At 38.1% G+C, this 26,993-nt stretch overlaps 1 protein-coding gene across 4 annotated transcripts in view; it reads right to left on the reverse strand.

Annotated features, from left to right (window-relative positions):
- shank2b (SH3 and multiple ankyrin repeat domains 2b) overlaps window positions 1–26,993 on the reverse strand; it is a 305,290-nt gene that overhangs the window by 219,944 nt on the left and 58,353 nt on the right. For all 4 annotated transcript variants that reach the window (XM_055009730.1, XM_055009711.1, XM_055009729.1 and 1 more), the window contains one exon: window positions 1,986–2,213. In XM_055009730.1, the coding sequence (XP_054865705.1) occupies window positions 1,986–2,189 (204 nt within the window). In that variant the 5' untranslated portion in view covers window positions 2,190–2,213. The remainder of the gene's footprint in view (window positions 1–1,985; window positions 2,214–26,993) is intronic.

Genomic DNA, 26,993 nt, shown 5'->3' on the forward strand with positions numbered 1-26,993 from the left:
ATATTCACATGACATATTTGGAAAAATTAAACACAACAACTGGTGATGGCATGGTTAGTTCAGGCGCACATTTTTATAAGTAGAAATATGTTTCATTATACATTGCTTACTATTTATCTACCTGCCATTCATTTACACATTACTGGGAAATGAGAAAATAGCTATAACATGTTAATTTATTTACTTGTCCTCTGGGCTTCCACGTGTGTATATGTGTTAAAAGTCACTCTACAATATTACATGAAGGCGTTATTATTCTTAGAACAAAGCTGATTATAATACATTGTATTGATAAATATGTGATTCTCATCTTCTATTCAATATTGAACCATGAACCATCTACACACTTCACTGCCTTTAATCACTGCAAGATTTACAAAAACCAGTGTCCAACCCACTATTATTCACACATACACCCTCCCGTTTATGAAGGTCTATATTTCAACCCCCTACATGCCGCCCACACAACTGTCACACATTACTGCATGTTGCTGGGGAAAAGATTCCATGTGAATCCTGCTGGGAAGATCTCATTTAGGTCAGTGGCTTTACATCAAAACGGTCAGTGAAAGACTACTGCGACAAGCCTATCAACGTACTCCAAGCAGTTTCTTGAAGTTTTATATGATCCTGTCACATTTTTACTAACTGTTACCAGTACTGGAAATAATGGGGTCTCGGGATTAAATATAGGCTATTGGATGAGTTGACATTGCTACAATCTATACAAACAAGGCATTTTCCACTGTACACATAAGCTCTAGAAAACCAACAAGCTGATAGTACCTTCCAACAAGTCACTGACAATTTGTTCCTTGTATGCTAGTCATGCTGCATTTATTTTATTGATCCAGTATGTTTTGTTTTCCTCTTGTTATCTGCTGTCTGTTCTGTGAAAACACAGCCTGCAGTTCATTTAAAAAGTCTCTGAAAGTTTGTCACATGACTGTGGCCACAACTGAGTCAGCCACACCTCCTCAGATGGTCAATTGTTGGCAACTGTGTTGTGATTTTGATAAAATATCACAATTTTAAGTACATATTTATGTTCAAGGCCTGTCACAAACTTAAAAAACTCTGCCAATTCTTTATTTTTTATAGTTTCTGGCTGATAAATAGCGTAAATTTAGCTTGTTTTTTAAAAAACTAAAACAACTTTCAAACCTGCCTGTGGGTTTTGGGGTTCAAAGGGATAAACAGCAGGCTACTTCTAACAGGTTTTAGAGGCAGATGATTAATATACTAGCTTCCTCTGAAAGCTTTCGTTTGCTTAAAAGGTAAATCTCTCATGAATGGAAGAGATAAGAATGCGTTACAACTTAAAAGAAAGGTTATCATAATACAACAAAGCAACTCTGGGTCTGCTAATGAGCATAAACTGAAAAAAAAATTAAACTGATGGTTGTGTGTTAACGAGGGTTTTTCATCTTATGGCAAAGCTCTTTGCATCTTTCATGTAAATGTGTTTTATCTCTTGAGAAGGCCTCCATGTTGTATGTCTCTGAGTTTTTCTAATTAAACTGAAAAATCTGGGTCTGGTGATCTAAAAAGGAAATACTATGAGTAGCAGAGAGTGCAGTTCAGCACATGTTGGGCTTTGCAAAAGATCTGGAAATGATGTTTCCACTCACATTCCAATTCATGTATTTTTTTTTTTTTTTTTTTAAATATACCTGTTTCCTGAATGCATGCTGACATTGATTACAACCCTCCACAGAGGAGTCTGCAGGATGAGTGCCTTTCCAGCAGCTCTAATACATTAACAGCACTGTATTGTGCTTGAGGTCACTGTGGATCAGCTCCCAATAAAAGCTTTTAGGCCATAAATGCATCTATAAGGTGTCAAAATACACATAATTAACTCTCCAGTAGGTCTCACCAAGAAGGTTGGATAATCAATACTCACGTCAATATTTCTGGCAAATCTAGTTCATGTTTCACATTGACTCCTACACATTCACACTCCATCCATAACAGATACTCACCGTCTGCTGCAGGTCGGGGATGAGGACACGGACGACCAGCGAGTTTATGTGAATGTCGTCCATGCGGCTCTGAGATGGCTCGGCCGTGGCCCTTATGGTCTCGTAGATGGTTTCTTCGCGGGAGCTGTCTGAGGCACAGTCGTCGGAGTAGTCGGAAAAGCTCTGAGCCATCTCATCCTCACTGGAGGTGGGGCTCCGGGGCATAGTCAGCAGGCCCGGCGGATTCAGCTGAAACAGGCGAGGGGGAAAAAGGTCAGACACTCAAAAACGGTTCATTAAAGAGACGAGGCATTAAAATTTAAGAATTCCCCCTGCTCCTATTAGACACCTTCTGTCGCTTCAGAGAGCCCCCAAACATGGTGCTTGTTAGTTTATCCTCATGCAGTGGCAGCTTGCACAGTCTGCTTCAGGAAACTCCCAGAGGAGTTACTGTGACTGAGCGAAAAGGTTTGTTTCATTAGGAATCACTGTATAGAAGTACATGAACTTCAGGAGGGTGAAAACGCTTCATGCAGTCAAAGGCCCAACTCCTGAAAATGTAGCAGGTCAACCGATAGTACTCCATTAAACTGAGGTGTTAACATGATTTATGGATTATGAGATGAGCCACGTAACATCTCATCAGTCACTGTTTCTAACCACGCTCTCCTGAGAGACCTTGGCAGAATTAAGACATTCAAAATAACCTGATACCTCATCAAATCAGGGGGAGATGATAACTACAACCCCAAGAAACACCTAACCACAGAGCTTAGAACTCTATTGTGCACACTGCCAAAGAAGAGCTAAAGCTAATAGATACATGTTGTGGAGACAAAGCACAAAGCATTTCATTCTAAGTTGGATTGAGTTCAGCAGCCAAGTTAGAACCTTTTGTTAACAGAAACTAAAAACATTGAGAATCTGCAACAACATACATCACCATACTTTCTTACAGTGTCATTCAGGAAAATCTCAGAATCACAGAAATTAAATGACTGAAACTCAAGACCACAATTTAATTTAACATTATTGCATGTTTAAACAGGATATTCTTAGTTTCTTCAAGACAGAAGAAAACGATTTCAACAAGAAGCACCTTCCACTCCCAACTCTACACAGTATGTTATTATGGCATTATTGTGCATCTATAATGCATTTGCACCACTTTAATATATGATTTAGATAAACCTTCCAAGTTACAAATATTACTTTGATCATGTACGCAGTGCTGGTAATTGCATCAACGTAATTCTGTGTGTAGTTTAAACTCAAATTTCAGCAATGGTTGATTCTAAATTGAATCCAGGTCGAGGAATCTTAATCAAATTAGCTTGACAACTCCATTTTAATTCACCTTGACTTCAAGATTTTAAGTCCCCTCTCCTACGAACATACCTAACACTAAAACAAGTCAAGTTTTTACATTTTTACAAATGAAAAACTTGTACATAACATATTTAAATAACATGGAAATGTGACTTGGAACAACTTAATTTAAAAACATGGTCACAATTGCTCCCAGTCATTAATGATGATGACAGAAAATTGAACATGAAATTGAAATATTGCACCTGAAAAACTGAATATTGCACAAATCTTATTGCATCAAGTGTTTTTAATAAATGTTAAGCTTGTGGCTACTCAGAGCACCTTGATGTTTCTCTTGTTTAAACTCTGATTAACATTATCCAGCCTGAACACATCAACACATCCATAAGTCATTACGCCACCAATTGGACGTCAGCCTTATGTGACAAATGCCACCAGATTTACATGAAATTTAAATGCTGTGCTTTTCACAGTATACAGCAACATGACATGCAGTTAGTGTAATGATAGGCAATTCTTCTGTAGATAAGAGTTCAGGCCTGCAATAAAACAAACAAAACCTTGCCTACAAAGACAATCATGTGCTTCTCATCTTTTTGGCCAAATATGAGAAGTTAAATGACTGAATAAAGTCTGAGCTGAACCAACTAAATTCTTTCTTGATGACTTCCCCTTAAAACAGAAGCTCCATGTGATCATTTCTTTTCATCAACACAGTGCTAAAAGATGCATTCCATTCTTCACTTTGGAGCCAGAGATTACTGAAGTATTTAGTTTGATAAAAGACGGGAACTTCACTCTGAGAACCGAGTGGATACCAGATGAGACATTTTAGCGGCCAGGCCATCTGAAATGGTCCAGATAGACCCTGCTGCATCATCCCGGTATATATGTGTCCATTAGCTGAGATGTTTGTCATTGTGCCGTGCTATTGTCCCAGACTGCTGATGAAAATGTTTGGTGATAACAGCAGATAAAGGTCACCATTTCTATCAGCTTTCAGTGACATGTGTGACGGAGAGATCTTCCCTGCACAGAATACTTTCAGTTCTCTCGATGTACTATGTTGTTGTTCTTTCTCTGAATACATAAAAAACAATTTCACTGTGCTTCCTTTGACTATCACAAATGTATATATATAAACAACAAAAAAAAAATAGGTGATAGAAAGGCTGCAATATACGTTGCTAAAATAAGGTGTTCAGGAAATAGCAAAATTTTGATATCAATTCGAACAACCGTTTCTGGTTTATTGGAGCATTTTGCACATTTTCATTTTCACCTCCTGCTGGGAAATTCATACTGCAATACTGTATAATTTTCTTTCAAGCTTTTCCAATCAGCATGCGGCCAATTATACACGCACTCTAAGCAAGCGTCATGTGGATTGTGTGTATGTGAAAATGTGTTTCTACTTGAATGTGGGTCATACATGTACTTAGTGTGCTGTATAGACGCATTAAATATGCAAAAGTACTGAAATAAAGTATGCCCAAGACACAACTGAGTTTTTCATGTGCTCATATAAAATTAAATCACTTACATATGAAAAGACTGTATGTCTATAGCATCCAATAGCTGCTGCAGTTGTTGGTGATGTGCAAACAATGGTGTAATTCCCACTTGGGATGATGAAGATGTGTTTGTTTCACTTTGAGAGTAAAGTGAAGAAGCAGCCCCTTGTTTGCCAGACTGGATGAAAAACAGTCAACCATGTGTCAGTATAATAATACAAGAAACGGGTTCAGTTGTATTTTCTGTTGTCCTTTCTACAGGGAACCTTGAAACACTTTGTTTAGTTAGATAAAATCAGGGATATTAAATATGAATGATTCACATAGATGTTAGGTACACGAGCCAGTTACTTTTCTTTTCTTCTTCTTTTGCTTTAGTGTGCAACTTATTAGCATGAAATTTGCCCAAAAGCAGAATTGGGTTTTTTTTCTAAATTTTTCTTACATAGCGGTTTTGACAAGAATTCATTTTTTTAAAAAAAAACTTTCATATCAAACCAAAAATAAGCAGTTGCATAAGTATTAACTCTCTTCAAGTCAGTACTCAGTAGTTGCATCTCTGGTCCAAATTACACCGTTGAGCCCATGTGGATAGATTTCAACATGAACATTGCACTTTTATTCCATTCTGCTTTTCAAAACTTCTCAAGCTCCGTTACGTTGCATATGAACCATTAGTGAACAGCTCTTTTCAAGTCAAGCCACAAATTCTCAGTTGGATTGAGGTCTGGGCTCTGACTCGGCTGCTACAGAACGCTCTCTTTGTTGTCCTGAAACCACTTCTGTGATGGTTCTTTGGTTGTATGTTTTGGGTCACTGACAAATCTCCCAAGTCGTTGTTCCATTGCAGACCATAGCTTTCTGCATTCATTTTACCCTCTACTTTTACAAACCTTTCAGGATCTGCTGCCAAGAAGCATCCCCACATGATGATTCCACCACCGTGCTTCTAATTGGGGATGATGTATTTCTGATGATGTGCAGTGTTTGGTGTGTACCAAACATAGAATGTAGTCGGATAGACAAAAAGCTCAATATTGGTCTCATCAGATTGAAGAACCTTCTTCCAGTTGACTTCAGAGTCTCCAAAATACCTTCTGGCAAACCCTAGCCAAGACATACTATGAACTTCCTTCCATTTCTAAATGATCGATTTAGCTGTACTCCAAAGGATATTCAGTGGCTTGAAAATTTTCCTGCATCCATCCTCTGACTTGTTATGCTTTTCAATAGCTTTTTCCCTGAGTTGCTTGAAGTGTTCTTTTGTCTAAATGATGTAGTTACAGTCAGGAGTACTGATTCATCAGTGATGGGACCTTAAAGGTACAGGTGTCTTTACACTACAATCATTTGAGACATTCACTGCTCTCAGATGATCCCCATCTTACTAATTGTGTGACTTCTGACACCAAGTGGCTGCAGCTGTGTTGAATTAGGTGAGTCACTTTAAAGGAGTGAGTACTAATGCAATCACTTATTTAACAATTTTATTTTACATTTTTGATATTAGTTTCTGGAAATCCCTTTTCACTTTGAAATGAAATTCTTCTTTTGTAAACTCATGTTAAAAAAAATAATTAAACCCATGATTCAATGGTGAAAAGCACAAGATGGACAAACAAGGACAGTAAATAAATGCTATAGGCCCTGTAGTTCTGTTTTCAGAAATCCTATGAATATGGGCAGGTGTACAATGCTCTACTCAAATTCTGTTAGTATCATTTCAGTATAAAATAATCAGCTTGTAATGATTTAATATGGCACAAATACTAGCTTTAATGCAGATTTTGGATTAATTTAAGCTTATTAGATGCAGATTTCCCCCCAAGGCCAATTGTTTGGTTTAAGAGTAGGCATGATTACCAAGACTTTCCTAGTCACCCCCACTTTTGAAACCAAAATGACACAATTCTATACAGGTTCCCATGTATGTGAACAACATAATCATTGCACGGCACCAACATAAACACACACAGCCACACTGATTTCTAAGCCATGATTATTAAGCTCTGCAGTGTGATTGTCAGAGGAAATACATTAATGAGGCACATTCCTCCCAGTAGCACACAGGGTTTAACTTCCACTGCCCGAGCTCCTCCATGAATCCTAATGCTTTGTTTCACCTGCGGCAAATAAAAAAGCCAATCAAGGACACAAATAAATCCTTCTTGTCACACAAAGCGATAATTATCAACTGATTATCATGCTAATTCATTCATAGCCAAATCATTACCAACGACAACACTCGGCAGACATGCCTGAAGACAAGTGGTTGCATGAAAAACATTAAACGGTCAAAGCCTAACTGCTTTTCAGTTACATTTCTTTTTGAAAATTTAAGTCAAGCTAATTAGGACTATTGAATCTGAAAACTGGTACATCTGGTTATGTTTACAGTGCGAGACGTAAATTATTTTTCTGTCAGGCTGAGGTCTTTTTAATTGTGAGAAAATGAAATAAATATCATGACAAAACTGAAGTAAAATGAAATGATTTCAGAGCAAGTTTTTAGCCTCATTAACAGATTTCAGGGAAAAGCTGTCCAAAGCTCTGACGCAATCACACAGCGCGGACTGATTTTGGGTCTGATGACATTCAGACTGCTGAGTGACTGACAGTTTTCAGGAGATTGCAACAGCTCCGGCAACTTTGACAGATCAGCCTCATTAACCTGATCTGGCAGCGTGCATACTGTGACATCTATCAGGCTTCTATTGTACAACGCCATCAAATCAGGAGAACTTCTCTGGGGGCTGAAATTCACTTTCTCTTCTTCTGGCTGCTTTTATGAAAGTAAATGTGTAGAAGTGTGTGTGCGACAGAGGGACAGGGCAGGTGACAGGTTTCTTTGTTTTTTCTAAACACACACAGCTGTGTCCACTGAAACCAGGCCATTCCTAGTCATCCTTGGATTCATCTTTCTGCCACACTAGTCCTTCACTTTATTCAGCGGTGTGCCTGAAAAGATGAAAAGGCTTTCTTGGAGACTTTCTAAAACTGTAGGTACCTAAGAGAGTATGCAGAGATCAGTAATGAACACAGTAATTTGCTTTGATTTGCATGAGTCGTGTGTGTTTGAATGTAAGACAGACAGCAGGAGAATGACAGAGCAGAAAAGCAATGTTCTCCTGAGTGAAAATGCCTGACAGAAATAGGTTAGTGGCAGCTGAACATCTGTAAAGGCTAACACATGGAGCCATTACAGCAGATTTCATTTACCCCATACACTGTCTGCAAACAGTAGAGTAGTTATGGCTCTGAACAAAATCAAGCAGACTCAGACCTTTATTTCAGGGGATGCAGTATTTGAAATGTGGAGGGGGACGGAGCCAGGGCTGTAGTCTCCAAGTCAACTGGTTGATCAATATGTTCCCATCTGAACACATTCTCATTGGACTGGCTATCACCAGTTGGCTCTAAACTGACTGACAACGTGTCAGTGAAGTCGTCCATGTTTGTTCAAACAGAAGTCCAAAAAAGTTGAAGTACCTCCCTGAATAGCTGTTTGTGTTCTGGGTCTTGTAGGTGCAGGATGTTAATGATATTACTAAAGAGAAGTTAATTAGCTAAAATGGTACAAAAAACATTACTTTTTAGTTTGCTGAGGGGGAGGCTGGAGTTCTCAAAGGATTTTTGGATTTAAGATGCATTCATATTTATAGACTGTACCTATAAAAATCTAAAACTGTACTCAAAATAATTTGGTAATCATTCCACTCCTAGTGCTCCTGCAATGCTTGTAATGGTCCCTGGAAGCCCTGTTTTGTAAACATGCCAAACTATGTAAAAGTGTGACCCTGCAACTTGAATTTTCCCTATGGAGAAGAGGCAGAAGTCTGAGGTAGTAGCCCAAAGTAGTACAGAATGTCAATTATGTTGGTCCCAGCAAAAAACCTGCGTGTAATCACTAGGGATGCTCCAATCATAGGTCTTGATCAGATGTTTTTTTTTTCCTTTGCTCCCAATCCAATCTGAGTCACTTAATATCTAATATCGGCCAATACCATTTTTCTAGATAATACACACTTCAATTATTGCAGATTGGCTAGTGCCTGGTTGGTTACTGTAGTGACCAGAGGAAGCAGGAACTTCCATGATGGCTAGCAGCGAGTATTGTGAGAGTTAAGCTAGTAAAGGAGCACTGTGACAGAGACTTGTTTGATTCTCACTGATGTCAGGCTATCAAACAAGTGTTAAATTAAACTTAGACAGACTGTAACAGTTATCCCACATCCCAGTGGAACATCTCCCAGTCTTTTTTACAATGTGTTTTCATGTGTCAGCGTGTAAACAGATGTAAATGAAGACTTATATTGCCATGTTTGGCATCCAAAGTAATCACTGAGATGTGACCGGACATACAGCATGTTGGATCACCTACATACCATTATGGTACAGTTCAGGGCATTTGCCTCAATATTCTTACAGAGAAGCCTCAGGACATTGCAGCTGAACCTTGACAGTTTACCCTGCTCCTGACCCTCTTTGAGGCTCTTCTCCTGTCTTGGAGACTGCAACTCTTCCACTGAGAAAACTGTTGTTTAGTTTAAGTCTCTGAGCTGCAGACCCACCTCTTATCATTAGTGATGATCCTCCACATTAATATCATTATGGCTGCTGACTGACACAAACAGATTTCTGACCAGCGTTCCAGTTTAGCAAAATTACAAACAAGTGTAACACAAGTCCTGATGGTAATAACACCACCTCATGTGGTCTGCTGACTCCCGACTGCTCGCACAGATCGACGCACATGACCGTGATGCCCTCCATGCAAACGCAAATACTCTCAGAACTTTTTTTAATCGCACCACGTACGAAGAATGCTTCATTCAAATGAGACATTTAGGAAATGTGAATAGAAAATCATCAGCACAAAAGAATTGTGTGCTTGTGCCTCTGTGTGTGTGGCAATGCAGACAGTCAGATCCGTCTTCTATCACAGTTCACTGATTCAGAGATTCTTTTCTATTCAAAAACCCCCTACCTCTCACACTGAGACGAGACAAGCAGTCCTCTGTCATGGCCGACTATTAAACACACCTTAAAACCAGCCATCTGAGAGCACTTTCTATACTGGTACATTCCTTTATATGTGCGTACGACTCACCTTGGTACAATAAATTATTGTAACGAGGCTAACAACACCTTGGCCACGTTGGTGTTTTTAAACCAACCATGCACTGTCAATGAGCCTGCTGGTAAAGGTTACCTGTGACACTGATTCAGAGGAAAACATGAACACAGAGTTCAGTATTTCTCTCTGACAGCCTGAGTTGTTGAAAAGGAATTTCTCTCTGTGCAAAATCACATCATGATTCACCAGACCTTTTATCATTCTTCTCACACGCTGACTAAATTCCTGACATTTCAATAGCTTGAACACATCTGCTCCAACTGTAAGCTCCACTTCTGACCAGTGGTCATACTTAAAAGTCGTTTTGCTTCGAATCTTCTTCTTAATGGAACATTGCAGGCTATTAGACTTAAAACGCACTTTTCAGGCTTTTGAAAGTCAGAAAGTGCGAAGCTTTGTAGTCATTTATTAATGTTATTAACTTTTTACCTTGTTAAGGTGTAGACTGACTCTACAATTACTGAAACCTGCAAAAAACTGATACCCTGCGCATAACCTTTGTAGTCAAATTTCACACACTGTGCACACAGATATGATTACTGTTGTATCATTACACAACCCCAGAAATCCAACGATGAGTCGGCCTTGCTAATGTATGCAACATTCATCCACCCCAGACACATACAGCTGATTTGTCAGGACCCTTAACATCATTTTAAAACAGTGGGTCATTTTTTACATGAAGGGTGGTTCCAAAGATGACATGAAACCATAACCAAATGTTCTCAGCTCGTGTTGTCACTGTGGCTCCTTTACAAGGTAACAAGAAGTTTGCCTTGTAGTACGTGGTTAATGTCGCGAAAGGATTAGTGAATGAAAACCAAAGTACATGAGTGTAAACCAAAGTCAGTGGATGAAAATCTAAGTCATCAAGTGAAAACCAAAGTAAATGAGTAAATGAAAAAAAAGTAAACAAGTGAAAACCAAAGTCAATGAGCGAAAATTAAACAATGAATAAAAACCAAAGTCTACAGTGAAAGCAACAAACCAAAGAAAACAGTAAGTGAAAATCAAGGTAACAAAGAATGACAAGTAAAGTAAGCAAGTAAAATTCATAGTCTTCCAGTTACATCAAAGTCAACAAGTAAAAACCAAACCAAACCAAAGCCTATACAAGTCACAAGTGACTGAATACAGTCCTGTGACACTGTGATGCAATAGTTTATAGTGTGCAATCATTTTCGACTCAAAATAACATCTTCAGTGCAAAGGTGTGAATACTTTTGCAACAATGAAATACAGACTTTTGCAATCTATTCATAGTAAAGAGTGCTTACGAACAAAAACAGTGATGGATTGTTGTGTCTGTGCTATTTCCTTTCATATAAACAGGTGAAACTCACTTTTGCTTTGTTCTGTTCTGAGAAATTGAGTTTTGGTCATGGGTGTGAATACTTTTGCAACCCACTGTATAACCAAAGTCAATGAGTGAAAACCAAAGCTACTGAAAACAATGAGTCAAGTGAAACCCAAAGTAAACAAGTGAAAACCAACATGAACCATAACTTAAAATGAAGGTAAACAAAGTGTAAACCAAAGTAAATGAGTCAAAACCACAGTCAGTGAATGTAGATTAAAGTAACCAGCAGGTATAACCAAAGTCAATGAGTGAAAACCAAAGCCAACAGCTTGTGAAAACAATGACTCACTGAGTGAAACCCAAAGTAAACAAGTGAAAACCAACGTGACCAGCAAGTAAAAACTAAACAAGTGAAAACTAAAGTAAACAGTGAGTGGAAGCCATAGTAAATCAGTGAAAATTAAGTCAACAGGTGAAACGTGGGACATGAATCTCAGTCTTCTCAGTGAAAGACTGAGACTTCTGCTGCCCTTTTAAACTGAAAACACTCATCTACACGTCCATCAGTGTCAAATACTGCAGCAGGTGGCGACACCACCAGAGTACAAGTTGCGCATATCTCTCACCAGTGGCTTCGAAACAAGAGTAGTATTTGATGTTCTAGGAATGAGAACGGGTAGGAGCATATGTCATGAAAAATGCACAGAAACTGATGAAAGGAATTTTAGATGATATGTTCGATGGACAGAGGTAGAAGAAAGAATACATGAGGAAAGTGAGATGAACTTCAGGGTGAGCTGTGGTTCTGTACTGAAACCTGATGAGCTAATGAAATAATTCTCATTAATGGCACGTCTCTACCATTTGTTGTCTGTTTTAAATCACTATTCGATCCACTGCAAAATGATTCCATGATCAGGTAATTAAATCCAAACAAGTTTAACATACGTCTCATGAGAATGACTTGACCAGACAACAAGCCATCTGAATCATTTAGCAACACACATGGCAAAGGCTGCACAAACTGACCAAGACTGGAACTTAATCAAGCAAATGTCAGAACTGTAATCGACGCAACGAGTTCATTATTCAACGCTCGGATAGCTTTTTCAGTTAGTGGTGTAGAAGTGCTGTGGTTATCTCTGCTAAGTGGCTAGCACAGTGGTGGTGTCGGCTACTGTCAGTTGGATGATTCAGAGTGTCCTTGGCTGGATAAACGTGTTTTGGGGTCCCTGAGTTAGAACTTGCAAGCACACTAACATGTGTGTAGTTACTAAAGTACGGGTAGGAAACAAACCAGAAAGGACCTGGTGCATTGTGCGCATACTAAAATACTAAAAAACCTCTAATCCAGGACTGTAGAGTAGATACATGTTTAGTTATTAGTAAACAGACTGGGAAATGCTGTATTATTAATCCATGCAATATGCATGTGTTTTAATCCATGAAATATGGAAGTGATTAGTTCTTTATTTTCTGATGTTCCTTATTCCTTAAAATAAGGAAATAGTAAATAAATAACCCAAATTGACCAGAGAGCTGTGTGTTATTAGCTTAAGCGCTGTGTTTGTTTCTACATGCAACTTAGATAAAATTTTATGGCAATTTAATGTGGAAAACCAGGTGATTCCAAAGAGTTGGAAGACACTTCTTTTTGCCAGTGTACGCAGAATAAACACAACATTGCTCTAGTGAAAGAATATTTCATATACAGGCTGCATTACTACAGTAAATGCTGTATAAACTGCATTATTACAGATTATTTTTGCGAGTGCTTGTGTGTCATCACTAGTTGAAACGAAAATCTGCATAGCAACCGCTGTCAGGAGGAACCACAGCCCGAAATTAAAGGACACCAGCAGCTGTGCGTTTTGGAAAATGGTCAGCAGTCATTTAAGTCATACATGGTTTGTAGCAAAGAAAGAAGGAAGCAAAACAGTCTATTTGACACTCTGATGACAATATTCAATTTCTGGCTAGAAAAGACTGTCGGAATGACCCTGCTATACAGGAACTCAGGAAAGACATCTATTTGCATGTACATATTTTAAAGAGGCAGCTCATGAAAGATTTCGATATATAGAAATGTACATGAATTAGGAGAGGAAAACATGTTTATTGCATTCTGTGAGGTCAATAAGAAGCCGGAGCTCTGAGCAGTGAAAGGCCGAGGATGAAAGACAAGAGATGAGCTTGTTCTTTCAGTGGAGATAATCTCAGTGGTCCATTTGGTTTTCTGTATCAGTGAAATGGAAGGATGCAAAGCCTGCTCGAGTTGGATTGATGCTGTTTGTGGTTATGTTTGTGAGTGATGCTTCAATGGCTGATGTCAAAAGTGACAAACAGCCTTCAGGGCACATGACTGATGCATATCTTTTCTCCTGCTTTACAGGCATGTACATGTGAAATGGAAAAAGACACTACACTTGCCAGGTGAATAGTATCTGATCCATCTGTTTGTATGATTACAGAGTGTTAAAATGTACAGGAGCCTGACCCACATCTGTCAGTCTAAATCTAATAGATGAGAAAATAAGATAAGATCTCTTGTATTCATGTGTGTATGGTGCTTCATCCTTGCAGGTAGACTATCTTATGTTCTGCATATTACAGTCAAACACATTGTTATGTAAAGCAATCCAGCTCCAAGCACTGAGCAGAACAGCTTCAGGAAATATACAGTATCTTGCATTTGTGGGTTGACTTTGTTTGTGGTGGGGATCAGTCACATCAAAATATTTTAATGCATGTGATTTGAGTTGGAGATTTCTGAAAGAACAGAAACGTCAGCGGTAAACATCACTTGATGCCATTCACTGTAAATCAAAAAGGAAGCGGCTTGTTTTAAAGGCTGACATTCAGCAGCAACAACCAGCAATCACACAGCGGGAGATCTATTGAAGAAGAGCCACACTGAGCAATTTATCCATTGTATTTTTACTAAGAGAAGAACACAACTTTACACAAGCACTGGTTCAACATCTGGGTAAGTCTCCAATACGGCTGAACACAGAGTAAATATTTGAATTAGAATTCAGTCAAATTCAAATATTTACAATACAGTGTTTATGAATCTGACAAATTACTTTCAATACTATGTGGAATTAATTTTTTCTGAGGCTTATATTACAAAATGTGATTTTGCCTTTGTTCATAACATTTTGTTGATTTTTTTGCCTCTATGTTCCTGTGCTTCTGTTATTTAGATCTCAGCTCAATTTCTGCTTCTTGAACACTCTGAACTACAAAAATCTTCCGTCAGTTTTGAAAGTCATTTCATCTTTTTTAAAAATTGCCAAAATTGCACCTTGTATCAAAGCTAGAATCTGTGCAAACACAAAAACCAATCAGATTTGAAACTTTCCCACAGTCAATACATACCATGTGTGATGTGTGACTCCATCAAGAAAAACACCCAATTGTAAGCTTAAAGCTGTGATATTTTATCTCCTTGAGGCAACTGAAAAGCCATATCTGACTCAGGTGTGACCAGCAGTCATATGACAAAAATTCTGAGTTTTCATCTGAACTGCAGGCAGTGTTTACAGAGAGTAGAGAGGAAAATAAGACATAAAGAATCAACAAAATGAAAGCAAAACGGATCAAAAATGGTACACAGATCAGCAAGTTATTAGCAAATTGTTGAAAGATTAATTCAAAATAGCGAAATATTATTCTAGAGCTGATGTGAGGGTTGTATTATTGACGGCATTGTAACTGTGTCATACTGCACAGAAGACATTTTTGGGCTCTCTTCTATCCATAGTTGTGCTGTTTCCACAGAGGCAGTGAACAATGATAAGCACACAGTGAGAGAAAATGTGACAGGAGCAAAAAAAAAAAAAGAAAAAGAAAAAATAACACCAGAAACTTCTTGGGGTTCAGAGGGCTACATTTCAATTTGTAGTTTTCTAATATTTTTATGTGTTCGCAGGACCACTTCTGCGGGGGTGTAAAGACTTGCATTATATCCTGTGAGTGGGAACTCCACCATCATGCAGTGCACTCAGTGACCGACGATCTAAATTATGCAGCTCTGACCAGCTGTGCCTGGGTGCCTCTAAATGCAGCTGGACAACTTCAGTCTACAATGTTATTGTCCAAACATGAATATTAGAAAATTGTTAGAAGTCCAAAGTTGACCGGCAGCAGCAACACATCCTCCACAGCTGGAGGCACCAAGAAAGACCATGGAGACAAAAGAAATGGTACCAGCGACAGAGTCCTCACAAAGCACTTAATAGCGCCAGCTCACTCCCATCTGCAACTTCAACAAGTACCAGATGTCCGTAGTAAAGAAGAACTGGTGCAGATGTGTCTAAATACATGCCCAACTATCTATACAGTCGGATAACGTGTCTTTTATAACTGTTATTGAAAAGGAACAACACACTGCATTCACTAATTACTGTTTAAATTTTCTCAGCTGTATTCCAGCATTATCTGTTCATCATAGCCCACTTCTTTTCATTGCTGATGACAGTGTTTTTTTTTATGTATGGACCATCCATAGACCATGTCATTTGTATTGTAATATCCAAATATAGATGGCCTACACTGGACATACCAAACCAACTCTGTCTACACAAAATTATGCTTCCATACAATTAAACGGAATTTTCAGTTATGGTATGAGTGGAAAGTAATTTTATTTTGAAAGGCAGCCTGTAAAAAAAAAAAGAGCAAAGTCAATGTTAGGAGGTGTGGGGGATAAACCAGCAACTGGACTTCAAGCCAGAAGAGCAGGTTTTGCATTCCATGATAAACAGAAGACCATTAGTCTCGGAATAAATGTTTATTATTTACTTTCGTTTTTCTCTCACTTTCTGGTTAGATTTTGGTTTAGGCACCAGAAGTTTGGGGATAAGTTTCTGAAAACTCCATGCTTTGTTAGACAGTTTTACATGTTACAAGCTTGGTTAAGATTAGGCACCAAAATTATCTGGTTAGGATTCGAGAAATATCATGATTTGAGGTAAAATATGACCCTTTTACTACGCATTTGAAGTGTCTCCTTCATTTTCTGGGTTACCGGGTTGACATGTCCTATCCCACCTAATTAATGACTAGTTGGCTTGAAAGATTCAACAATAAAGCAATAAAATAAATAGCAGATATCTGTTCATTAGGAACATTTGTGTGATATTTTACAGACAAACATAATATGGCAGAAAATATGTTCCCTTAAAAACGTAATAAAGACTGCAGTTTGGTTGTACAGAATTAAAATTTGGGAAGATTCTGTTGGTCAAACATATATGAACATAGGAAAATAACAATACTACAATATTGTTTATAATCACTGTATGCCATGCCTGATCATAAACTGCAAACACCTCTTCGCTTTTGATTTAGTTACAAAAAAAAAAGTTTGACAAAGACAATCACTGAAGGACATAGAGTTCTATTTATTGTACAGTGCACATTTTGACTGTTTTATCCAGATAAAAGCAGCTGTAGGTATGTAAAAACTGGCCAATTATCTCTTTAAGACATACAATAATCATCTTTAGTGCAACCCCAACAATTTCAGATGCGCCCCAAGTCATTTTCATCTGAAACTGGGCCTGTGTACATTTTGACCATTTTACTTTTAACTGAATTATATTTATGTAAAAAATACAACTACCAACACAAAGAAAGCAGCAAAGGCAAAGCTTGGACTCGTGCACTGTCTTCCCTTGTTGCTCCTTCCATGAAAGGTTGTGTTGTCATTTTTTCTAAAGGTTACCTCTGCAGCCTTTTAACTCTGTGACAGGAGAAAGGGTTGAAATTGAATTGCCTAGCAACAGTGGATGTAGGCGGAGGAGCTGAATTATCTCCAACTGGAAACACCCTTTTAAAACGGTTAGCGGGACGTTCCAGGACATTTCAGGACAGGGCATTGTTGAACGGTTTCCTGGGAGATGTCAGGCCTGAAATGTCTAAGTTATTGGGACATTTACTGAGCCTGTTAAACGGTTTTAAAGGCGCTTCTGTGCCGTTCAGAGAACATGTTTTGTTTAGCTGGAATTCAAAAGGAAACAGAGGCAGTTAAGAGCATTGATGTCACTTGTAAAAATTCATTAGTGCCTTTTCTTTGCATCGTAGACGATACGAGTGTTCCACATTATTAAACAACAAGAACAAACAGAAACATACAATGTGGGCTGACTAAACCAAATGTTGTTTTTCAATTTTGGCTGAATTAAGTTACTTTTGGCTTGATGTAGTGCACTTAGAGATTTGTTGTGTTTCATGGTTAAACATTTTAGAGGTATTTACTCAAGGCTAGGCTGCCATTTGTCCCTTTACGTATAATGGCCGTGGGAAAATGTGATAATTCCAGTAGGAAACAAACTGTTTAAAGAGCACATATTCTGCACATTTTCAGGTTGATATTTTCATTTTTGAGGTCTACTACAATGTATTTACATGTTTTTATGATCAAAAACACAAACATTTTCATATTTTGCATCTCCTCTCAGACTCTGCAAAAAGGAGCTAAAAAAACTAGTTTTACCTTTCTCTTTTGGTTGTCTGGTTTGATACAAGCAGGGCAACAATGGGTATGAACTGTGACCCTAGATCTATAAGTAGCTCTAGCAAAAGTGGCTCTAAAGAGGAAATAGTGGTAGATTACAAGGCAGAAGATTTGCAAATCTGTTGCATGGTGACATAGATAAGTAACGGAAGAAAAGCCTTGGGTTCAAATGAGATGTTTCAAGCAGGTAAGAAGTAGATTATGACAAAGTTAGATTAAGTTAGACACGTCATGCCTGTCAATATTTGATATGAATGGTGACCTCATAGGATATAGTTGACAAGTCTGGACTTCAAGGCCTTTCTCAAACTGGACCGTCCCCATTCCTCTTCTATCACAGACTCTGTTAGTCACATTCACAGCTCAATGAACAGCTTTCATTAGAGTGGAGGGTATAAATACAGCAGCATACTTTAGGCTGAACTTCCCTCTCTCTGGTGGAAACAAAAGAGAAAAATAAAATTGAATCCCGAGCGTCTTTATTCTTGTACACATCTTCTTGATTTTAATTCTGATAGCCTGCTTGGGTTTTACAACAGTCCCTGTAATATACAAACACGTGTGTTTTCTAGACTACAGTGGAGCATTTTTGATCCGAGACACACTAAGCCTTTGACTCTGTATAACTAAATATCTATATTAGTTTACAAGTAAATGCATAAGTTTTCACTCAGAATATATGATTTTTATATATATATATATATATATATATATATATATATAGAGAGAGAGAGAGAGAGAGAGAGAGAGAGAGAGAGAGAGAGAGAGAGAGAGAGAGAGAGAGAGAGAGAGAGAGAGAGAGAGAGAGAGAGAGAGAGAGAGAGAGAGAGTTATATTTGTGCTTAGCAGTTGAGCACTCACTACTACCATTATTTGGTTTGGGGCAGACAATCCATATGTACAGCGGAGTGAAAGTAGGTAGAGAAAAGGCAAAAAGGGTGACAATTTTACAAACTGACAGGAAAGACATTCTCACAGCTTTGAATCATGCAGACTTAACAGAATATCCTTGAATCGATTATATAATGCTCCTAAAGAATAATGGGGGATGTCACAAACTTTCCTCCACTTACAGTCAACAACTACAACTTTCAACAATTAGTGAAAAAATTTACTGTGTGAAAGACAAACTGCCCAGTTCTTTTAACTGCAGAATCAATCAGTCAGCTGCCTGTTTCTTTAAGTTACAGAGTGGTGTTTTGGTTGTGAACAGTACAAACATGATGGCACAAAGAAAGCAGATTCACCAGGAAAAAAACCTAGAAATTTTGTTGATGTTGTTGTTTGTCCAACTCGCAGAATCAATTAAGGTTAATTAGCCTTAGCTGAGTACATTTGCCAGTGACACTTGTCACAATAGCAGGTGAAATGTGCGACCGTTGGCACCTAATTATCACTGTTAATTATGTAATGTGGGTATTTAATCTTTCAACTCTTCTAATTTGAAAAACAGTTCATTTTTTGATTATAAAAATTATTCATCTCTCAACTTCATTATTCAACTTGCTGATTTTATTTAACAGCATAGATTCTTTTGTGTATTTTTACATTATTGCTTATAAACATGTTTCATTACAATTTAACACTAGTTTAATACAAAATCAAACATGGACTACTTCCATATGTGTTCATGAATTTGACTAGAGGTCTGATATTTGCTACATAACTTCAGTCTACACCATCATAGTGGAAGTCTGACATTCGTCACAAATCTGCACTTCAGGGAGTCTTCAGTGAACCCAGCAAACACAGGCGTTGCAGTGCTGAACCAGTCAGATAACAGTGTGCTGCCAGCCAGTATAACCCAACTCCTGGGTGGAGATCAGTCACCTGAACCCCAGACTCTTGTGAAGAGGTGCTGACAGATGTAGTTAAAAGTAGTCCTTGATCTGTTTCAGTGAAGCCACCACTACTCTTAACTCCAACTCTGCATCCTCTAACACCTCTGTACCACTGCTCCATAAAAATCCACAATTAAAAATTTGAAATTTGATTTCACCCTCGTTATCATCTGCTCACAAATTCATTGCCTTCCACCAGGGATACACATTTTTATACAGTTTCCCTCAAAGCCATCCAAACAATCAGTTAATCGCTGAGGAGAATGAAATATAGTGAATGTTTGTTCATGACCTGAGTTTTTAACCAGGAACACTTAATGCTTGCCTCACACTCGACTTAGTTTCATTATGAAATTAAAGAACAGATGGAGTAAAGACCAGGCTACTGAATTCTAAATTAAAAAGTGAAAAATAATGCTTCATTTAAAATTGCTCTTCCATGATTGGCCCTGTAAGTATTAAACATTGCAAATGAGCTGCAGTCTACCACAATAAACAATCTTTAATGTTATTAATCTCTTCATAGTGGTCTGATATCAGAACTGTCTTTAAATCTGATCTTTACGGCGGAGCAACTGTGTTGTAGTTAACATTTTTCAAGCTGCTGAAAACAGCTGCTCAGCTGTAGCAGATGTTCACAAATACTGTTGCAGCAACTTTATCAGTCCAGGAAATCTGTCATTATTTACTTCCATCTCTAACATGGACATAGACTCTGACCAGAGTGTCCCCAACAGGCTCCATCTCTTTAGTTTGAATGCTGTTGAAATCCTGTAATCATAGTCTTGCTGCTTCTGAGTGTTAGTAGCATCTTTGCTGACATTGCATCTCAGCTTTTAGCCTGTGCAATAGCTTAGCATGAGCCTCAGGTAGCTACCTAAAACAGACAGCTTTTTCACAACTAGAGGCTACCTAGTTCATCAACACAACTGCCACATTTAGCAGTTAGACAGCAGGGAGGTGCACTCGTTTTATTGACCTTACGGACAGTCAGCCAACACACCTGTAACTCCCTCTCACCAACAGTAAGAGCCTCCACTTGGCGGTGCAACTAGATACTACAGAAAATCTACAATATAAATTTTCTGCATGTCCCTCATCTTTAGCCCTAAATAAATGATGGCAATTAATCATTTCATATTTAATCATGAACATCTCTACACTTCACTTCAACTTGTTAAAAAAAAAGAATAAACTATGACTTCAGGGGCAACTGTGTTTACATGTGGGTCAGTTCAGACCCTAGAATCTAATATTAACCACATTAAAAAAAAATAAGGTGAACAGCCAAATAAAAAACAACATCAGATCACAGTAATAAACCCAAATTGATTGCTGGGGGGTTGCAGTGTTAATGCAGCCTTAGAGATTTTGGCCAAATATTATTAGGTTTAAACTGCTTCAGTGCTATAGTCTGCTAAGTTCTGAATGGGCCTTTGGGGAGTAACTGTGCAAAACAGTCAAATCAGTCCACGTACATTAAAAGTAATGAGTCTGTTACTTTATTTGATGGAAATCTCTACATATTTCTTTTTTTTCTGACCGTTTGATAAGCAAAAATGTTCATTATACTTGAGAAATGCTTGATTATTGAAGACCAAACCTCTTTTGATTATGGCAAAAAATATCTTTTTTAACCATTACTCAAAGAGTTACGTGGTCTTTCAGCTGTGGATGCCACGCTGTCTTCTCCAGTTGTTTGTATGATCATCATAATCCGTCTGTTATCAACCTACAATATGTTCAAACCAGTTTGAAGCTGAGGGCTTCAGTTAAATTCCCTTGAGACGCTGTAACTCTGTCATGAAAAATATCATCTAATCCATTTTTAATAAGCGCTTTAATAAGGACTTTTTAATTAGTAGGATATATGATGATTGATCACCATTCATGCAGCACGGTTGGCCCCGAGTGTCAAACTGGGAGGTAGAACAATAGCAGTAAATACAGCCGTTATTAATACCTCGCTCCTTCATTATAGGTCCTGTGCCAAAGCTAGAAAATTACACAGTCTTGGATAATCGTGCTGTTCTGATATTCAAATTATTTTTAAGCGTGTATAACCCCTTTGTGGGGCAACAGTGTGTTCACGGCTGCTCTGTGTGGTGTGGTCTCTTTCCTGATAGATCCCACATATACATTTAAAATTTTTCTTCTGTGGTTCATTAACTCACAAACTGAGGTATGCAAGGACTTGAAAAGAGTGTAAACAGGGACATGCTATTCAAAACTACAGGGAAAAGTAAAAAGGAAACACCTCATCACCTTGTTAAAGTTTCCTGCTCTCCCAACGAAAGAACTGGATTCGGAGCTGCTATCAAAGTCACGCTCCGAGTTACGCTCCCCCTACATGCAGGCACATACAAGTTCATCAGTGCATAATTTCAGTTAATCTACCACTCGCTGCGTTAATCAATGCAGACGTAACACACATATACAGACACAACAGATCATCTGTAGTCTGTCTGCACGTACAGATGAAATCAGACTGTTGTCCTCGACAGAAAAACAACAGTTAGTTCGCTCAAAAGAACCTGTCGCCTGAAGTTAAAGAGAGAGCAGTTGTGGCTCTTAGAAGCAAAAGTGTCCATCAGGGTTTCCCTGCCAGCTGCAGGGAATTCAGATATATTCCGTTAAAGCTCATGTGGGACAGGAAAGGGTGGCGCATCCTTAAGCTAGAGGGGCTTCAACTACAGAATATTTGGCATATTTTCTCAAGGAACACTGACTATTCACAATATCAGAGTTGTAGTTGTTTTGACCATCCAATCAATCTACGAACCGTCTTCTATCATCTCAGGTCAAGCTATTAGTTCTGTTTTTGTAGTCGTCGTTGTAGGTTTAAAGGGGCTCAGCTGTGGAACGGTTACATTTAAATTGCATTCCCGTCTGCTCTTCTCATGAATTTCAAACACTAGCTGAGGACTGGTCTGATGAACCAAATTTAACTGTCCCAACTGATCACATCTGACCTTTCTCTCTGTGTCTCTCTCATAAAGGGTTGAATGAACACAGCTTGTGTTTTATTATCACGCGTACACGCTAGCATGCACGAACATTCACATTTATATACACACGCTGACATACAGTATATGCTAAAGTACACACACCCTAACCGTAATAATTAATTCATTTATTTTTTTGTTTGCTTTGTTCTGCTTTTATGATTCTACGGTTATTTGTTTGTTTATTTATGCTAACCTATGATTTTGGTATTTGTTTACCATGCATATATAGGTAAGAACTCTTCTATAAGCCGGTGCTTTTATCTCATTGCTTTTGTTGTTATGTTGCTAATGCTTTGCTTTTATTTTTTGAATAAATTAAAAAAAAACATGTTGGAGATTATCTCAATGTTGGTTCTGGGATATAATACAAAGAAATTATGAGCTGTCACGTTTTTGTGTTTTCTTATGTTCCCTTTTCCCATTGTCTCCTTCCTGATTTTTATTCATATTTGTTAGGTTCTTTTAACCAGAAGTGCAGTCTTTGCCTAACCTGCTCATATTGGCTGTTGTAGCAAGAAACGACAAAGCTTAGTTGTGATTTAGGTGTGAGAACAAAGTTTGTATATGTCCATATGATCCTTTTTACTACCACATAGGATGCATTATAGGACTTTCTTCACTGTAATACTCATCATATAATGTGCTAAAACCAATACAGCCTATAGTTATTCATTAAGTACACAGATTTATCGATATTTGGATCACATTTTTTGTCAGTTCTTTCCAGCGCTATATAATAAGAATTACTACTGGAGCCTGACCGATAATGGATTTTTGGGGATGACGCAATTACTGATTTTGAGTCAAAACTGAGCAGCTTACCGTGACAATACCTCTTAACTTCGCACTATTTGCTCAGCTGTGAGGTGTCCTCTGTTACATGTTCTGCAGACTCATGGTATTATAAACAATTGTGTTGGAGTCTACTGCTAAAATACCACAAGCATTATGTTCGGCAATAAAAAAAAAAAAAAAAAAAGAAATTTCACTCTGGCCAACATATTTGCTCATAACTGATGACTGATCAGTCTCTAATTCCCAGTAATATGGTTAACTAAGTAATGTGACCTGGTCCCAGATGTGTGGTAATGACTTCACTAAGATAACTGAATTCAATGCTTCCTTTGTGAAACGCAGACACCTTGCTCCCCAAAACAAAGACTCTCACTATGAACTTATTATTATGAGTTGTAAAAATTGCAGAAAGGGATTTCAAAATTAATCCAAGTAGCTTATGCAGCACAATTCAAGTGTTTCAAATCCATGTTGTTACACCAAGTACCCTCAAGTCTCCACTAAAGTGACTGTTTTAATTGAGAGGAAAATGTTGGCTCTTCACAAGCATGAAAATGTGTGTCCACCCATTTGACATCTGCAGTCAGAAACTGCTAAAAATGTCTCTTTTTTTTAAATTTCTGAACCCAAATTTACTGGTTCAAATAAGATCATTCTGTATAGAAGACGCATATGTAAACATCAAGAGTATTCAGCATGTTCACTATTAATTTGTCATTTCTAAGGTTAAGTCATCAGTTGTTTAGCTTATGAAACATCAGAAAACTGTGAAAATGGATATCACAGTTTCACAGAGCTAAAGTAACACCTTGAAATGGGTTTTGTTTAAAACAGCAGTGAAAAACCTGAAGATATACCATTTATACTGATATAAAACTGAGAAAATACGCACATCTGCTTTTTCCATGATAGAAATTTAATGAGATCTGATTTCTATTGTTGAAATAATCAGACTCACTGCTTCACACTTTGTGCATGAACGTTCAGAGTGTATCTGTGTTTACTTTTTGAACTGTCTACAAGCTGTGAGTCGGCTCAGATGAAAGCTGTCACAATGCCCAACTAACTGACATATGTGGACCCACAGTACAACAATTCCTCCGAGCCAAGTGGCAGCTTTTGTCCTCTTTCATCCTGCAGCATGTCATCACCATCATTCAGCGGCATTATGCCCTCCAATTCCTTCCCTACTGACCTGAACAATCAGAGAGGAATGGAGTGTCTTCCCCACTGAGACATGAGGACCGAGCAGCAAGGGCAAAGAGGAAGAGTAACTCGAGGCGAGAACAATGTGTTTTTTGGTAAGATGAGGGCCCAAAGTTTTCTTCTTCTTGTAAAAACAGGAAAAGCATTAAGAAACCGTGCATTTGACGACCAGTGACTTTGAATGTCAGTCCCTCCATTATCTCCAAGTTAGATTAAGAGACACCCTATTGTGGTCCAAAAAATAAGCTTGAAAAAAGACGACTGTAGCATCAAGTCGAGCCAATAAACTGATAGCGCTGCTCTTAAATGAGGGGAAATGAGTGGCGAAATTACTGTCTGTGTCCTTGACTTTAAAATTCACCACCCTGGTAGAGTATATCTAAGGCCATGGCTTCACGCCCAACCCCAGCGTTACTCTACAATTCCTATTTGACGGTAAGCGTCTCTCTCTTTCCTGTCTTCAGCCAGAAAGCAGAGAAAAGACAGAGCACACAAGGACACAGATGGTCCATTGCTTTTAGAAAGAAAACACTGTCTGCGTGCAGCCCGTGTGCATATTTGTGGATATCAGCAAGAAAAGAGAGTAAGAGAGCAGAGAAATGAGCATACTCTTCTTTTCACAGTGAATAATTGCTGTGCCAACTTGAGAGCGAGTGCCCAGGCTTACATGGAAGTGCACTCCCTTTCATGATTTCGCCTTCGCCAACCTTGTAAAACTGCATAGAAGCTGCAGTGACTCTGGAAGAACTTTCCTTCATGAGCGTTTTTTTCTGTGGAATTTTACTTTTTGTTCACATACTCAGATCTGAATTAAATCTAATCAACATTATTGTGAGTCATTATTAAACTGAACATCAGGCCTAGCATAGATGTTATTGCAGGGCTGCTTCTATTAGGGGCAATTTGTCATATGTAGAAAGAAATTTTTGTGTTTTGCAAAGTTACTTGAAAGATTGAAAGCTTTTCCTGATGTAGGCACACAAAAGAGAAAACACCAGACATGTTGGAAAGTCAGATACACTGATCGCCCACAATATCAAAATCTTCCTGCCCACTGAAAGCCATCTACAAACTTCAGGATAAACTGACAGAATAAGTGTTAAGAAAATTCTTTCACTTTTTAAGATACATAAACTATTTATTTTTATTTAAACAGAAGAAAACCCTCTTGGATTAGCTGGAAAATGCATCACCACAAATCTGAAAAGAGTCTTTTATTAATTAAAGGTTTTCAGGGAATAACAAGGCTGCAAACATATGCAGATCTTACAGGATTTGATGCACCCCTGTAGGTTAAACTACCTGCTGGGTATGTAAAGTAGTACTCAACCTTAAACTCCTACAGCAGTAAAATGCAACATACACATTAATGCAGCAGTAATATTTTAACATCAGAAGATTGACAGGGAACATTTTTCTGCAGAATAACTTTTACTTCGGATACTTTAAATAGATTTTGCTGATAATACTTTTACCTAAGTATTTACAGAGTGTGGTATGAATGTTTTTGCTTAAAGGTCCCATACTGTGCCCCTTTTCAGCAAATTAATGACAGTCTCACTTGTCCCCACAGTGTGACTCTCAGTGTTTTCAGTTTAAAATACTGTAAAGATGGTTCATTTACCATGACTGTTCAACTCCTGGTTTTAAGGACATTTTGCTCTTAACACCAATGAAATGCTGCTGTCCACGCCACAGGAAGGAGACTCTCTCTGCATCCGTGCAGGACATTCCATCATTTACAGCTTTAACTCTAAGCAGTCATTTGACATGGAAATATCACAGTATTCACAGCACACCTACTGTCTAAATCTCGTGTATGGTGAGTCTGCAAGATGACGCTGCGCTTGAGAAATGGCAGAAGCAAACATCTTTACATCTTAACCGCTTTTCCTTTACATCTCAAACCACAAAACACAATAAAACTGGATTCTCAACATATGGGGCCGTTAAGTAAATGATCTCAATATTTTCTTCATCACTGTTGAATTTTGCAGCTGGACCTCATAAATAATGACGAAGATGCAGAAGCAGGACAAACAATATGCTGTGTGGTTTCTACACTTTCCATTTTAATGAGGAACTGCCAACATGCATAAAGTGCACACCATTTGCATCACAGCATTATTGTGGTTTATTTATGACTCCTATTCTCTCTGATATATCAGGGAAAATCCTTGCCCTAACTTAATGATGTGTATGCGTTACTATGGTTACCAAATGATCTTGCACAGTCACACTACTTATACATATCGCACTTTTGACAGTTCCTGACAAGGAGATGGATCTACCATCATGAAATTTTATCATAGTGCTTTTACATCGAAAACAACAGCAAACCCACCTTTCTTTTCAGGTGGTCTCTGTCCGGCA

The sequence above is a fragment of the Amphiprion ocellaris genome, chromosome 1, assembly GCF_022539595.1.
Source record: "Amphiprion ocellaris isolate individual 3 ecotype Okinawa chromosome 1, ASM2253959v1, whole genome shotgun sequence".
NCBI classification, from domain to species: domain Eukaryota; kingdom Metazoa; phylum Chordata; class Actinopteri; family Pomacentridae; genus Amphiprion; species Amphiprion ocellaris.